This window comes from Babesia bigemina, scaffold Bbigscaff_77705, assembly GCF_000981445.1.
Source record: "Babesia bigemina genome assembly Bbig001, scaffold Bbigscaff_77705".
NCBI lineage: Eukaryota > Apicomplexa > Aconoidasida > Piroplasmida > Babesiidae > Babesia > Babesia bigemina.
In genome coordinates this window covers 1-16088 of record NW_012237376.1, presented here as the reverse complement: position 1 = coordinate 16088, position 16088 = coordinate 1, and the positions used below count along the sequence as shown (strand labels likewise).

General features: G+C 48.6%; 2 protein-coding genes across 2 annotated transcripts; both read left to right on the top strand.

The window, feature by feature from the left end:
• Positions 1 to 961: 961 nt before the first annotated feature.
• On the top strand, positions 962 to 6298 carry BBBOND_0006470 (hypothetical protein, conserved; the record flags this gene model as incomplete). Its single annotated transcript, XM_012915472.1, has 1 exon — positions 962 to 6298. One exon carries the CDS (start codon positions 962 to 964, stop codon positions 6296 to 6298), a length of 5337 nt encoding a protein of 1778 aa, XP_012770926.1.
• A 6762-nt stretch (positions 6299 to 13060) lies between these two features.
• BBBOND_0006460 (hypothetical protein, conserved) lies at positions 13061 to 16088 on the top strand (the record flags this gene model as incomplete). Its single annotated transcript, XM_012915471.1, is given in 2 exon segments — positions 13061 to 13096; positions 13102 to 16088. Coding segments are annotated over 2 exon segments (3023 nt in total), but the record flags the coding sequence as incomplete, so codon positions are not given.

Below are 16088 nucleotides of genomic sequence, written 5' to 3'. Positions count from 1 at the left end.
TATTACCCACTCTACATCGCCCCTTAATCCACTCTACATCGCTCCCTTACCCACTCCACATGGCTCCCTAATCCACTCTACATCGCTCCCTAACCCACTCTACATCGCTCCCTAACCCACTCTAAATCGCTCCCTTACCCACTCTAAATCGCTCCCTAACCCACTCTACATCGCTCCTTTATCCACTCTACATCGCCCCTTATCCACTGAACATCGCCCTTTAACCCACTCTCCATCGCCCCTTAACCCACTCCACATCGCTCCTTTACCCACTCTACATCGCCCCTTTACCCACTCTACATCGCTCCTTAACCCACTCTACATCGCTCCTTTATCCACTCTGCATCGCCCCTTAATCCACTCTACATCTCCCCTTTATCCACTCTACATCGCTCCCTAACCCACTCTACATCGCTCTCTAACCCACTCTACATCGCCCCTTTACCCACTCCACATCGCTCCCTAATCCACTCTACATCGCTCCTTTACCCACTCTACATCGCTCCTTATCCACTCTACATCGCCCCTTTATCCACTCTACATCGCCCCTTTACCCACTCTCCATCGCTCCCTTAACCCACTCTACATCGCTCCCTAACCTACCTTACATCGCCCCTTAACCCACTCTACATCGCCCCTTAACCCACTCTACATCGCTCTAATCACCTCGCCATAATATCGCTATGACCTCTATAAACCATAGCAATAACTTGTGCCTTGTCACTCTTCTCTTCCCTTTTCCACCTCTTGCCACTGCCTTGACCATGTGCCGCCTAGGGAGCTTGGCAAGAAATTTGGTAAAATTTTGAACCTTGAAAATACCTTAAATAACAACTCTACTAACATCCTTAATAACCTTTGTTCCGGCCTCGAGACCTTCCTCGGCTTCGACCCTAATTCCAAAGGCTACGACGGCAAGGGGATTGTGTACTCTGACTTGGACAGGCTGTGTGACGGGGTGATGGGATTTTTGAGTGGTGTTCTCAGTAACATCAAAGAGCATCTAGGGCAGCATAAAAACACTTTAAATGATGCAATTGACACTCTCAACACCAATAAACACCGCGGTAAAAAAGGTTTTAATGAAGCGATTGGAAGTGTGGTCGCAGGGGTGGGGAGGTATAATAAGGCAGTGGAGCAGTCTAATAATGAAGTCAAGAATCCAATTGATGAGCTTCTAAAATTCACCAAGCATGACGGTAAGTTAATTAGAGATCTTAAAAGCGTGCAGGTTGATAACATCCAAGAGAACAAGGAAGCGGAGCACGTTGAGAAGATGCACCGCGCCGTGAATGAGTCCCTGGATGAGTGTCGGCAGCAAGCTGATAAATTCATACAATCACTTGATGGACAAACTGAGAACATTAATAACCTTAATCCTAAATTACGTGACACTGTAAATAACGTAGTTGCGTGCATCAAGCACGAGCGTGAGCGTTTGAGCAAGTTGGCAGAGAAGGAAAGCGCCGACTTGGAGGCGCTGAAGACGGGCAATAAGACGAAGCTTGATGAGCTGAAAGGCGTCATGAATAGGGAAATAGATAGGCAAATAAAAGTGATTGTTAGAAAATTGAGGGAATTGGTTCAGCTTATTTTGGATGAACTTGTGAAGGTCCATGATAAGCTTGTTGACTTTGCCAAATCACTAGATGCGTGGATGAAAAACAGTAACCGCATATTAGACCTTGCTGCAGCAAACACTAAGAAGGTGTTAGATGAGGTTGATGGAAAAGCCACGCCAAACAATAAAGCAGATCTGCAACAAGCTATTAAGAAAGTAGGTATGGATTTTAAAGAAAAAGCCAGCGAGTTGGATAAGTGGAAGAAAGCGGGCACGGAGGCTGTTAGATTGGCGAAGGAGAAGTGTACGGAGATCGTCGGGAAGTTGAATGGACAGGAAGGTGAAAAAACGCCTGGTACTAAAGGAGGAGTAAAAGATGCTGCCGATACGTTAAGAGCAAAGGCAGATGAGTTACGAGAGAAGGCGTACAAAGCTAAGGAGCAGGTGACGGAGTGGGTGAGGCAGGCTATCGGTGCCGTAGGAGTGATGGACCGTGCGCTTAAAGATGAACTAGGTACAGTGAGAAATCAGATTAAGACCAGATTGCAAGCATATGTGGAGCAAAAATTATCGCACCAGATTAGGAAGGCTCTTGAAGGTATGACCGATATTATCGCAAAGGATGATAATGGAGGTCTCCTTGGATCTATTGTACAAGGTGTGAAGGGAAACGTATCAGGCATTGAAACTAAACTTGCAACGGCGGCCAAAGAGATGATTACTAAAATGATGGATGAGCCTAAGGGAGCGGTGCATCAATACATCGATTGGTATGTCGATCAGAACAAAGAAACGCACAATCAACTGCAAACGAAGGGCATCGAGAAAGTGAAAAGATCAATTAATGATTACCTTCCAAATGTTATTCAACAGGCAATGTCCCATGCCGCAGAAGCAAGCAGCCTTAAGAGTGCCGTTAACTTGGATAATCTCTCTGAAAACTTACGAACATTTGCCCAACAGATTGTCAAATCAATCGGTACCATTAGAGCTGCTGACCTTGTCAAACAGATTGAGGGTGATTTAAAATCGAACAGTGTACTGGAGGATAGAAGCAGCACCACCAACCACAATCTTGAATACGCCCTGGAGATTGTCGTAGCGGCGGTATCCGCGATGAGTACCAACTTTGCGATGCAACTGAGATCATTAATTGAATCTTCTAGCATTAGCAATTTGCAGTCCGCGATGGAAAAAGTGAAGGGGCTTGGCGGGAGTTTGCAGACGGCGCTAATAACTCCTGGGTCAAGTACTCTTGGCACGCAATTTGACGATAGCATAACTGAGATATTGAAAGGTCAATTACCGGGGATGAGCGGTACTGTTGATGTTCACTCGGCGTCTGCACTGTTGACGTACCGTACTCACGTCAATACATCCAGCGGCAACCCAGAAGGTCATGTTCCAACGGCAATCAACAAAATTCAAAGTCAGGGATTGTCTACGCTCACAGATGTCGTTGCAGCGGATGGTGATGAGCGAACAATAGGCACTCAGACTTTTAACAGATTGCGCGCCACTGTCGACTCGAGCCTGGACCAATTCACCAGTGGTGTTAAGAACCTTGTCAAAAAGGAGAACACTGGCACCGACAGAGACAGTATCGACGCCTATTTGGAAGAGTTAAACAAGATGCTTAGCAACACTGACCAATTCACATTAACCGCCGACGAAATGTCGTCGCACAACTCTCTGAAAGGCCTCGCGCTTATCACTAGCCAACTTGAAGGCCTAATGACCAGTAGCGTCGACAGCCTCAACAGAGAACTTAGCTACTTATGCAGTGCTATTAGGCGCGACGGAGGAACTCTTAAGGACCAACTGGAAAACTTGAGAACGGAAAAAGTCGAAAAGGAGCTTAAGGCTATTAAAACAAATATTGAACATTTAATTGAGGGTGAGTTAAAGAACGCCATAGACGGAACGTACAAATTCTTGAATACTCAAGCCGACACTGCCGGCAGGCAAATCATCGGCCAACTCCACGACTTCGTCAACAAACAAACCGACAACACCCTATGCGCGGTGAACAGGCAGGCGCAGAAGAATTTCATAACATCCATCAGAGACTTGCTGACGGCGTTTGCGAAAAAGGCGGAAAAGGAGCTGATGCCGCTGCCGCAAGCCATAACAAATGATTTGGACAAAGGACATAAAGGGTTCATGAAAACATTCGACTCCAAATTCGTCAAGCGGTTCGAAGCAATTAAGGATGTCTCTACCAAGTTCTCCCCTCCGCAAAATTCTCCACTCAGCCAGGCAGCAGAAACATTACATAGGGCCTTCAGACGTTTATTCCTTAATTTGGCAAATCAAGAGGACTTTATTCCCGACAAACAGAAAATCATGCCGTGGCAGTCTGCTTTCGTCACTTTGCTCGATGGGCTTAAGGCATCGGAATACTTCGACCCTAAATTTCACTCTAATTTAGAGATACTCAAACTGAAGGTCAACGAATTTGACCCGCACGTATTCGGCGAAGGAAATGCTCCACTTATACTTAACGCCTTACGAGATGGTCTCACCCCTATGATCACTGAACTCGACAGAGCATATATATCGGTATACGACACCGAAACGTGGGATGCGTACTATCAGAAGAATTACGCTAGAATATTTTTCACCGTAATCACTACTCTGTTTCACGATCTCACTCATCTAATTGACAGATGCCAATTTTCTTGGTTCTCGAAAGAGATTAATTCCATTACCCTGCTGGGCAGTCTCCTCAACAAATGCGGGTATGAGGTTGCTACTAACGATAAGGAGTGCAACGGGGAATTGCGTAATTCATCAGGTATGCAAGGTCAACATATCATTCGTAACCTCGCTAAGGTGATCGGAGGCGCTAACGACAATGAACATCTTCAACAATGCAGAGACGATAAGGAGAGCGAAGATGCCCAAGACAAGAAACAGCTACCGAAAACCAAATTCAACGTCAAAGACATCCTTGCTTGTTTAGCCAGGCACTTAGAGAAGTACAACGACCTGCGTCACTCAGTAGCTCCACGTAAAGCAAGCTCGCCGTGCAGCGTATATGAAATGTTGATTTGGCTAACGGGCCTACCGTATACACGCGTGCATTCGGATATGGTTAGCGTGACAATCAGCGCGCTGTTCGAAGATCGGAAGAAACACAGGACGGAGATCGCAGACGGTATCGAGTTGACAGCCGTCGCTACACAAGCCATGTCACTGAATGCCTACCCAACGAGCATCAGATATGAAAACGTTACGTCAGCAATCACGCAGATTTGCACGTCATCATATGACATACTAACCACCGTCCTCGGCACTGGGGACGCCGCTACGCATTACGCCTCTCAATATTGTGACAACACGTTTAATCTACACTATCCGTCTGATGCAGCAGCGTGCCTTGACATGTTCCTGGACATCCTTCGTAGAGTCTTACCGCCGCTCAGATTCTTGCACAGCCAGTGTACCTTGGAGGCTAAGTACGCTGGTTGGTCACACTGCCAGTACGGCAAAGAGATACCTACAACCAAATCGCACTGTAACGAGAGACCAGCTGACAAAGCAACGTGCCAAGCAAACAACAAAGTAAATTGTCAACCAACGTCTCCATTGATGTCTTGTCTAAACGATTGCTTGCCTGGACAGCTTCCCCACCAACTCGCATCCATTGGCTGCAATTACAAATGTATGACGTGCCCTGCTACTTCGAAAGTTGGGATGCCCTGCCTAACTCCCTTCGGATTTAGAGCGTTCTCTGGGTCTACAAAGACCGGTAAACACCTGTGCGAAATGCTTGGCAAATTCCTCTCCATTGCAGATCTCACATCGCTATTATGCCTGCTGCCGAAACCTCCTTCCTCGTTGCCTGAACACTATCAGTTTGCCGTATCACTCGTTCGTCGTTGGAATGAGACGGGTAAGGTTGCAACCATCAAAGACGCATTCGTCAAATCCATCAACGGCCAGACAATACATCTGCACGACGCACCTAACGACTTCACCGATGCGCTTTGCAATGCGTATGGTGACGCCCGTACAAATCATAAGGCCAATAATCCTGAAAACCACACTGCTGATATATCAAGCTTATCTATGAGAACATCATGCTCCGATAAGAACCACTGTGCGCCTTACCTCCAGTCCCTATATCAAGATACGTATTACTACTTTGCGGAGCAGCACGCCAATCTCTACCTCTCATGGGCGATTTACCTACCATGGACGCTACACCGTTATCTCAAGGCATTGCTTGCCGCGTTCCAACAAATCATCTGTAAAGACTGGGGATGCGGCAGATGTATGCACCCTGATTCGTGCAAGCCGGGAAGTCACGGCAGCTACAAGTCTCCTTGTCAATGCAAGTCTATAGTGACATGTAAGGGTGTTTCTGCGACATTGTACCAGTACGGCTTTACATTCGCCGATGCACCCGTATTATATACATTTAATACACGTAAAAAATGTCATAATTTCGTTCAACAATTACAGAAGGTTATTGAGTCGTCATACTTCAGTGACCTATTCAAGCACTGCGACAACTTCCTCTTCACCATCAGGCAGCCGTTCATATGGACGACCGTGGCGCTCTGGTCACTGTCCCTCTTCTACCTCATCTGCGTAATGGTTGGCAGACTGGATGTGCTCCACATACGCTCACACCTGCGAACACCGTCGTCGCACAAGATAACGGCGCAATCGCTGTTGGCGGCAGCGCAAGTCGGAAGGCTTGCCAAGATATCGTACCTGCAGCCGTAATTGTATTCACGTCTGTAATTCACATCAACTCACCTAGCATATCACCTACTCACCTAACCGACAAACGTAGTCTAATGTCTCGAATTACTCTAGCGGCAACCTGTGAACTAGATAGCACCTAAAGTAGGTTATGAGGAGACGACAATGCAAGTGTTGACCTAGCACCCAGGCAATGTGGTAAGCTAGCAACCAGGCAACGTGTTGACCTAGCAACCAGGCAAAGTGCTAAGCTAGCACACAGGCAAAGTGGCAACCTAGCAACCAAGCTAAGTGCTGAGCTAGCACGCAGACAAAGTGCTAAGCTAGCAACCAGGCAACGTGTTGACCTAGCAACCAGGCAAAGTGCTAAGCTAGCACACAGGCAAAGTGATAAGCTAGCACCCAGGCAAAGTGTTGACCTAGCACCCAGGCAACGTGCTAAGCTAGCACACAGGCAACGTGGTAAGCTAGCACGCAAGCTAAGTGTTGACCTAGCAACCAGGCAAAGTGTTGACCTAGCACCCAGGCAAAGTGGTAAGCTGGCAACCAGGCAAAGTGCTAAGCTAGCACACAGGTAAAGTGCTAAGCTGGCAACCAGGGAAAGTGGTAACCTAGCAACCAAGCAAAGTGTTGACCTAGCAAGCAGGCAAAGTGCTAAGCTGGCGGATGAACCGTAATTTAGTAGGTGTTGTAGCACGTTGATTGCCAGGTGCGTTGAGCTGTGCGTTGACTGTGAGAGGTGTCCGCGTTGCTCATTGAGTGAGTGTCACGTGAGGCTGGGTGATTGGTGGCTAACGTAGGCGGCCGTGAGGGCCGCGGCGGGTGACCTAAGTCGTGTGTTGCGAGTAACTGGCAGGGTGGCGTAATCCGCGTTGGCCTGGTTAAGTAGCATTTATAGGTGGCAATGTAGCGATTGTTAATATCACATTTAGGCACCTAGCCGACACGCTCCGCCAGCATGGCGTCTATACCGCGGCTCGTATCACGGTGCTGCTGCACTGTGGGAGTTGAGCGCACGGGGTTCGCTGTAATTCTTATGGCGTTGCGAATAGTGAATAATTTAGAGTGACAGTTGGTGCCGATCACATGCGTCGCGTCAGGTGAAGCCGTGGTATCCTGGGCAGCGTGGGTGTCGGTGGCCCGGGCTGGGGGGATACAGCGGTGACGGTGCGTGTTGATGAGGTGACTGGGAGCGGCAGTGGTAGTGTTGCAGTTGGTGAGTGCTTGCTAGGTGATTGATACGTTTGCAGGTTGAGGGGACTGGGAGCGGCAGTGGTAGTGTTGCAGTTGGTGAGTGCGTTGCTAGGTGATTGATATGTCTGCAGATTGAGGGGACTGGGAGCGGCAGTGGTAGTGTTGCAGTTGGTGAGTGTTTGCATAGGTGATTGATATGTTTGCAGGCTGAGGGGAGTGGGAGCGGCAGTGGTACGTGTTGCAGTTGGTGAGTGCGTTGCTTAGGTGATTGATGTTCGCAGGCTGAGGGGACTGGGAGGGGCAGTGGTACGTGTTGCAGTTGGTGAGTGCGTTGCTTAGGTGATTGATGTTCGCAGGCTGAGGGGACTGGGAGCGGCAGTGTACGTGTTGCAGTTGGTGAGTGCTGCTTAGGTGATTGATATGTTTGCAGGTTGAGGGTACTGGCATCGGCAGTGGTACGTGTTGCAGTTGGTGAGTGCTGCTTAAGTGATTTATATATGTTTGCAGGTTGAGGGGAGTGGTAGCGGCAGTGGTACGTGTTGCAGTTGGTGAGTGCTGCTTAGGTGATTGATATGTCTGCAGGCTGAGAGGACTGGTAGCGGCAGTGGTACGTGTTGCAGTTGGTGAGTGCTTGCTTAGCTGATTGATAGGTTCGCAGGTTGAGGGGAGTGGGAGCGGCAGTGGTACGTGTTGCAGTTGGTGAGTGCTTGCTTAGCTGATTGATAGGTTCGCAGGTTGAGGGGAGTGGGAGCGGCAGTGGTACGTGTTGCAGTTGGTGAGTGCTGCTTAAGTGATTTATATATGTTTGCAGGTTGAGGGGACTGGGAGGGGAAGATGGCGTACGGGGATTGCATATGTGGTACAGGATGTCGAATGTCTCAATGGTGTAATTGCTGTCCATGGTGTTGTAATGGATGTAAGGATGGCAGAGGTTGCGACGGATGTGTAGGATATTACTGGTTGCGCACTAAAGGCCGGGTGCCTTACGACTGCAAACCTTCGCCATGTAACTTCCCATGTAAAGGGAACGAGAATAGATGTACATGTAATTGTACATGTTGTAGTAAGAGACGTGAAAAGACAAGTGAAAGTGCACAGCTTGCCTCCATTTCCCTTTCTCCCGACAGTCAAGAGCTTTCTGCTTCTCGCCCAGGTCCAGAGGATTCTGAAACCACTCAAGAAGATTTGTCTCTACCCGATCCTCTCAAGCAAGAGGACAATTCTCATTTCTCCATTTCCCCCCAAGCCATCGCCGCCGTCATCGTTGGCATCATCGTCGCCATCATCCTGCTCGACCTGTGCATCTTCCGCTTTCCGCTCGGCCGCAACATCCGCGATTTCCTCATCCGCAAGATACCCTTCTGCATCGCATTCTACAGCTAAACTCAGCAATTTGTTAGCGCAAACAATGGTAATCCAAATCACACTGAACACCTAACTGGCGACTGACATCTAATGTTATAGACAAAGTGATGATTGCGTTGATGACCAATTACGTGAGCAGTGAGGAGAACAAAGAACTGACAAAGGTGCTGACCAAACAGCTGACCAAAGTGCTGACCAAGTAAGGGTTACGGCAGCGATGACATGGTCACGGCAGCGATGACAGTTGATGGTCACGGCAGCGATGACAGTTGATGGTTACGGCAGCGATGACAGTTGATGGTTACAACAGCGATGATAGATGATGGTTACGGCAGCGATGACAGATGATGGTCACGGCAGCGATGACAGTTGATGGTCACAGCAGCGATGATATGGTCACGGCAGCGATGACAGTTGATGGTCACGGCAGCGATGATATGGTCACGGCAGCGATGACAGTTGATGGTCACGGCAGCGATGACAGTTGATGGTCACGGCAGCGATGACAGTTGATGGTCACGGCAGCGATGACAGTTGATGGTTACGGCAGCGATGACAGTTGATGGTTACGGCAGCGATGACTGGTTACGGCAGCGATGACATGGTTACGGCAGCGATGACATGGTTACAGAGCGATGACATGGTCACGGCAGCGATGACATGGTTACAGAGCGATGACATGGTTACAGAGCGATGACATGGTCACGGCAGCGATGACAGTTGATGGTCACGGCAGCGATGACAGATGATGGTCACGGCAGCGATGACAGTTGATGGTCACGGCAGCGATGACAGTTGATGGTTACGACAGCGATGACATGGTTACGGCAGCGATGATATGGTCACGGCAGCGATGACATGGACACAGCAGCGATGTCTTGGTCACGGCAGCGATGTCTTGGTCACGGCAGCGATGACATGGTCACGGCAGCGATGACATGGACACGGCAGCGATGACATGGTTACTACAGCGATGACATGGACACGGCAGCGATGACAGTTGATGGTTACGACAGCGATGACATGGTTACGGCAGCGATGATATGGTCACGGCAGCGATGACATGGACACAGCAGCGATGTCTTGGTCACGGCAGCGATGACAGTTGATGGTCACGGCAGCGATGACAGATGATGGTCACAGCAGCGATGATATGGTCACGGCAGCGATGACAGTTGATGGTCACGGCAGCGATGACAGATGATGGTCACGGCAGCGATGACAGTTGATGGTCACGGCAGCGATGACAGTTGATGGTCACGGCAGCGATGACAGTTGATGGTTACGGCAGCGATGACAGTTGATGGTTACGGCAGCGATGACTGGTTACGGCAGCGATGACATGGTTACGGCAGCGATGACATGGTTACAGAGCGATGACATGGTCACGGCAGCGATGACATGGTTACAGAGCGATGACATGGTTACAGAGCGATGACATGGTCACGGCAGCGATGACATGGACACGGCAGCGATGACATGGTCACGGCAGCGATGACACAAGTCACGGCAGCGATGACATGGTCACGGCAGCGATGACACAAGTCACGGCAGCGATGACAGTTGATGGTCACGGCAGCGATGACAGATGATGGTCACAGCAGCGATGATATGGTCACGGCAGCGATGACAGTTGATGGTCACGGCAGCGATGACAGTTGATGGTCACGGCAGCGATGACAGTTGATGGTTACGGCAGCGATGACAGTTGATGGTTACGGCAGCGATGACAGTTGATGGTTACGGCAGCGATGACAGTTGATGGTTACGGCAGCGATGACTGGTTACGGCAGCGATGACATGGTTACGGCAGCGATGACAGTTGATGGTTACGACAGCGATGACATGGACACGGCAGCGATGACAGTTGATGGTTACGGCAGCGATGACTGGTTACGGCAGCGATGACATGGTTACAGAGCGATGACATGGTTACAGAGCGATGACATGGTCACGGCAGCGATGACATGGACACGGCAGCGATGACATGGTCACGGCAGCGATGACACAAGTCACGGCAGCGATGACATGGTCACGGCAGCGATGACATGGTTACGGCAGCGATGACACAAGTCACGGCAGCGATGACATGGTTACGGCAGCGATGACATGGTCACGGCAGCGATGACATGGACACGGCAGCGATGACATGGTCACGGCAGCGATGACATGGTTACAGAGCGATGACATGGTTACGGCAGCGATGACAGTTGATGGTTACGGCAGCGATGACTGGTTACGGCAGCGATGACATGGTTACGGCAGCGATGACATGGTTACAGAGCGATGACATGGTCACGGCAGCGATGACATGGTTACAGAGCGATGACATGGTTACAGAGCGATGACATGGTCACGGCAGCGATGACATGGACACGGCAGCGATGACATGGTTACGGCAGCGATGACACAAGTCACGGCAGCGATGACATGGTCACGGCAGCGATGACACAAGTCACGGCAGCGATGACATGGTTACGGCAGCGATGACATGGTCACGGCAGCGATGACATGGACACGGCAGCGATGACATGGTCACGGCAGCGATGACATGGTTACAGAGCGATGACATGGTTACGGCAGCGATGACAGTTGATGGTTACGGCAGCGATGACTGGTTACGGCAGCGATGACATGGTTACGGCAGCGATGACATGGTTACAGAGCGATGACATGGTCACGGCAGCGATGACATGGTTACAGAGCGATGACATGGTTACAGAGCGATGACATGGTCACGGCAGCGATGACATGGACACGGCAGCGATGACATGGTTACGGCAGCGATGACACAAGTCACGGCAGCGATGACATGGTCACGGCAGCGATGACACAAGTCACGGCAGCGATGACATGGTTACGGCAGCGATGACATGGTCACGGCAGCGATGACATGGACACGGCAGCGATGACATGGTTACTACAGCGATGACATGGACACGGCAGCGATGACAGTTGATGGTTACGGCAGCGATGATATGGTCACGGCAGCGATGACATGGACACAGCAGCGATGTCTTGGTCACAGCAGCGATGTCTTGGTCACAGCAGCGATGTCTTGGTCACGGCAGCGATGTCTTGGTCACGGCAGCGATGACATGGTCACGGCAGCGATGACATGGACACGGCAGCGATGACATGGTTACTACAGCGATGACATGGACACGGCAGCGATGACAGTTGATGGTTACGGCAGCGATGACTGGTTACGGCAGCGATGACATGGTTACGGCAGCGATGACATGGTTACAGAGCGATGACATGGTCACGGCAGCGATGACATGGTTACAGAGCGATGACATGGTTACAGAGCGATGACATGGTCACGGCAGCGATGACAGTTGATGGTCACGGCAGCGATGACAGATGATGGTCACGGCAGCGATGACAGTTGATGGTCACGGCAGCGATGACAGTTGATGGTTACGACAGCGATGACATGGTTACGGCAGCGATGACATGGTCACGGCAGCGATGACAGTTGATGGTTACGGCAGCGATGACTGGTCACGGCAGCGATGACTGGTTACGGCAGCGATGACATGGTCACGGCAGCGATGACATGGTCACGGCAGCGATGACATGGTTACGGCACCGATGACATGGTTACGGCACCGATGACATGGTTACGGCACCGATGACATGGTTACGGCACCGATGACATGGTTACGGCAGCGATGACAGTGGTGACCTAAGTGGTATTTGTCATCCACTCCACATCGCTCCTTTATCCACCCTACATCGCCCCTTAACCCACTCTACATCGCCCCTTAACCCACTCCACATCGCTCCCTAACCCACTCTACATCGCTCCCTAACCCACTCTACATCGCTCCCTAACCCACTCTACATCGCTCCTTTATCCACTCTACATCGCTCCCTTACCCACTCCACATCGCTCCTTTGTCCACTCTACATCGCTCCCTAACCCACTCCACATCGCCCCTTAACCCACTCTACATCGCTCCTTAACCCACTCTACATCGCTCCTTTACCCACTCTACAAACCTCGAATTACCTCGCCATAATACCGCTATGACCTCTATAAACCATCCTAATAACTTGTGCCTTGTCACCCTTCACTTCCTTCCACCTCTTGCCACTGCCAAGTCCCATCATGTTCACCCTAACTCCAAATCTCTCGAATTACCTCGTCTTATTAACGCTATGACCTTTTTAAAGCATTATAATAACTTGCTGATACTGACCATTCTCTTAGTGACGATGCTACTAAGAAAGCCTTGGAGGACATTAAAGAGCGTGAGAAACAACTTGATGAACTTAAAAATAAGCTTAGCATTTTTACTGAAAAAAATAAGTCTGATGATTGTAAAAAGCTTTTAACGCATTTATGTGACGGCCTCGAGAAATTCCTAGGTTTCAATCCATCTTCGAAAGGCTACGACGGCAGTGGGATAGTGTACTCTGACCTGGACAGGCTGTGTGACGGGGTGATGGGATTTTTGTATAAAATAATTAGTGAAGTAAAAGAAAATAACAACTTATCACCTTATAAAAAAACATTAGAAAATGCAGTAAACGAATTAAATAAAAATCTTAATAAAGGCAAAATAGGTTTGGAGGCTGTGATTGGCCCGGTCAAGCGGGGGGTAAAGGGGTGGTTGGGGGCTGTGAATGAAAAAAGTAAAAAAGTGATAGAACCATTAAGCGCGTTAATTATAAATATAATTGATGTTAATGATGCGATTAGGGGTATGGTTACACGAGAGCATGATGATCTCGTTGCTGTAGTGTTGGCTGATTGGATCGACTCCGTTCAACGATGTCCACCTCATTCTAAAAAGTCATCTGATGCAATTGGCTCTATCGATCAAAATCTAAGCAATGATTTGAAGCCTCACGTAAATTTGATTGTCCAAGCTACGGAGAGTCTTAAGGATAATGCCGTTGCAGATTACTTCGGGCTCAGAGACGTTTGCCAGAAGGTGGACGAGCAGTTTAGGGAGTTGGATAAGTTAGTAGCAGATGGACTTGGAGGAGAGAATGGGTTGAAAAAGAAAATAGATGATGATGTTACTGCGCTTAAAAACAAGGTCAAGGATGAATATCCGAGTTGCTTGCGGAATAGCATTAAGGCCGCGAAAGAAAACCTGCTGGAGTGTAAAGTTGTAACCGACCCTTATTTGATGTTTATGTATAATAATAATAAGTCTAACATGTTTGAGAAAAAATTCGATGAAATAGAAAGGTTGATGAAAGATGTTAATGACGGTGTTAAGCTACCATCTCGTGGAGAGTCCGAGATTAGAGATAAAGTAACTGCAATACAGCAGAACATATTGGCACTCGATGCAGAACTTCAAGTGGGCGCCGGGAAGATTGGTGGCGCGATCTCTCTAGCTATTCAAAATGTTAATCACGCCGTTACGATTTTGGATCAGAAAGTGCAACAAGATTTGCAAACTTTAAAAAATTCGATAGACAGTGAAATTTCGAAGTATGTTGAGAAATTGGCAGCAGCTTTAGAGGTGGGTGTCATAGGAGCATACGGTGGTAGCGCCAGACCGGGGTTTACCAGACTCGTTAATTCGCTTAATAAGCACGATCCGATAACACCAGATACGCAACTAGGCACGCATTTAAAAAATGTAAACGAACACAAAAAAGATTTTGGCATGGCCATAGAAACCGTATTGTTTGACATCAGACAAGCGAAATCACATTGGGATGGTGCTTCTAAGGATCTCAAATTAGCACTAATCGGCGATGTTAACAAAGCGGTAGAGGCGTCATTCAAAGAAGCCCACAAAAAGCATACTAGTGTTCAGGGCCTGATGGACAACTACAAGAAATGGCTTACAGGGACAGCAGTCGGCCCTGATGCCAGTCCAAATTGCCTCAATGTCAAGATTGGAGATATTAAGGGTACGCTTACGAATTATTTTACGAATAGCGTCGATGAGAGAGCCAGATTTAATTTTGACAGGGGTGAACATTTTGGCAAATATAACCAAAAAAAGCAAACCGCCACCCAGGCTATCGACGAAATCCTTCGAAAAGTCACCAATTTTGAAGAGCTGCCTGGGAAAGTATCCGGCACTAAAAAGGAAGTCGAAGCGTTTATACGTGAGCTACATGGGCAAGTTAAGCATCTTCATAACCATGTTGGCAGAACTCTAGAGTTTGTGGAAGCAGCTGAAACGCAACTGACTCAAATGATCCAAGCCATCAACCAAGATATCGACAGTGTCCACGATAAAGTCAAACAATACATTGATGAATTTCACCAACAATACAGATCAGCCTCCACCACCGCCCAAACCAACATCAAAAAATCCGCCCTCTCCAACTTCGCCCAGTCCAAGGCCGCCGCGCTCCAGAAGCTGAAGCAGTTGGTTGAGAGGGAGAATGAGGCGATTAAAAAGATTATTGAAGACGATATGAACAGCGGATTGAAGGGTATGATGAAGCAGATGAATGATAACAAAACTACGCTTGATACAATTAGTGGTCTTGTATCTCCACCAGCTGCACCAGGTAATGACGATGGCACTAAACTGCGACAAATGTCTGAACATTTCAAAACGTATTACAATACAATTCACGATCATATCAACGGACAAGTCAAACCTCCAACCAATCAGCCACCCACCCCCCCTCCCACCGCTCCAACCACCGACCCAGCCGACCAGCTAACCAAAATCAAAAGTGACTTCGACAAATTACTTACCAATTTAATTGACTCAAATAGCACTAAAAAGTATAATTACGATAATGAATTTATTAAATTGCGTGATCAACTCTCCTCCTCCCTCGCCCTCCTCCACCCCTCCGCCTTCGCCAACCCCCGGCACCCGGAGCTGCTCGATGCGGTCAAAAAGGGGCTGCAGGGGTTTGTCAAGGAGATGGAGCGGGTGTATGTGAACGGGTATGATGGGCATGAGGAGAGCATTAATATTGATAAATTAGTTATAGATGGAAGTAATAACGACAAGAAATTGACGGATGACGGCCGAAATTTGTCGAAGGTATTTTTGACCATCATGAACACTATTTACGACGATCTTCACAAATTGCATTTCGAGTGCGAGCATTACTGGAAAGATAACAAACTTTGCGAAACACAAAAGGAGAAAGACAATCCGCTCGGTTTATACCTTAAACGATGTGGTTACACAGTCGCCAAGAAAGAGACATCCAAGGACGGCGAATCGCAATGTAAGACAGGTGTCACTGGTGGAGTAATATTCAGTAAGCTTGTAGCAACCACTGCAAGCACATCCGGTACGTA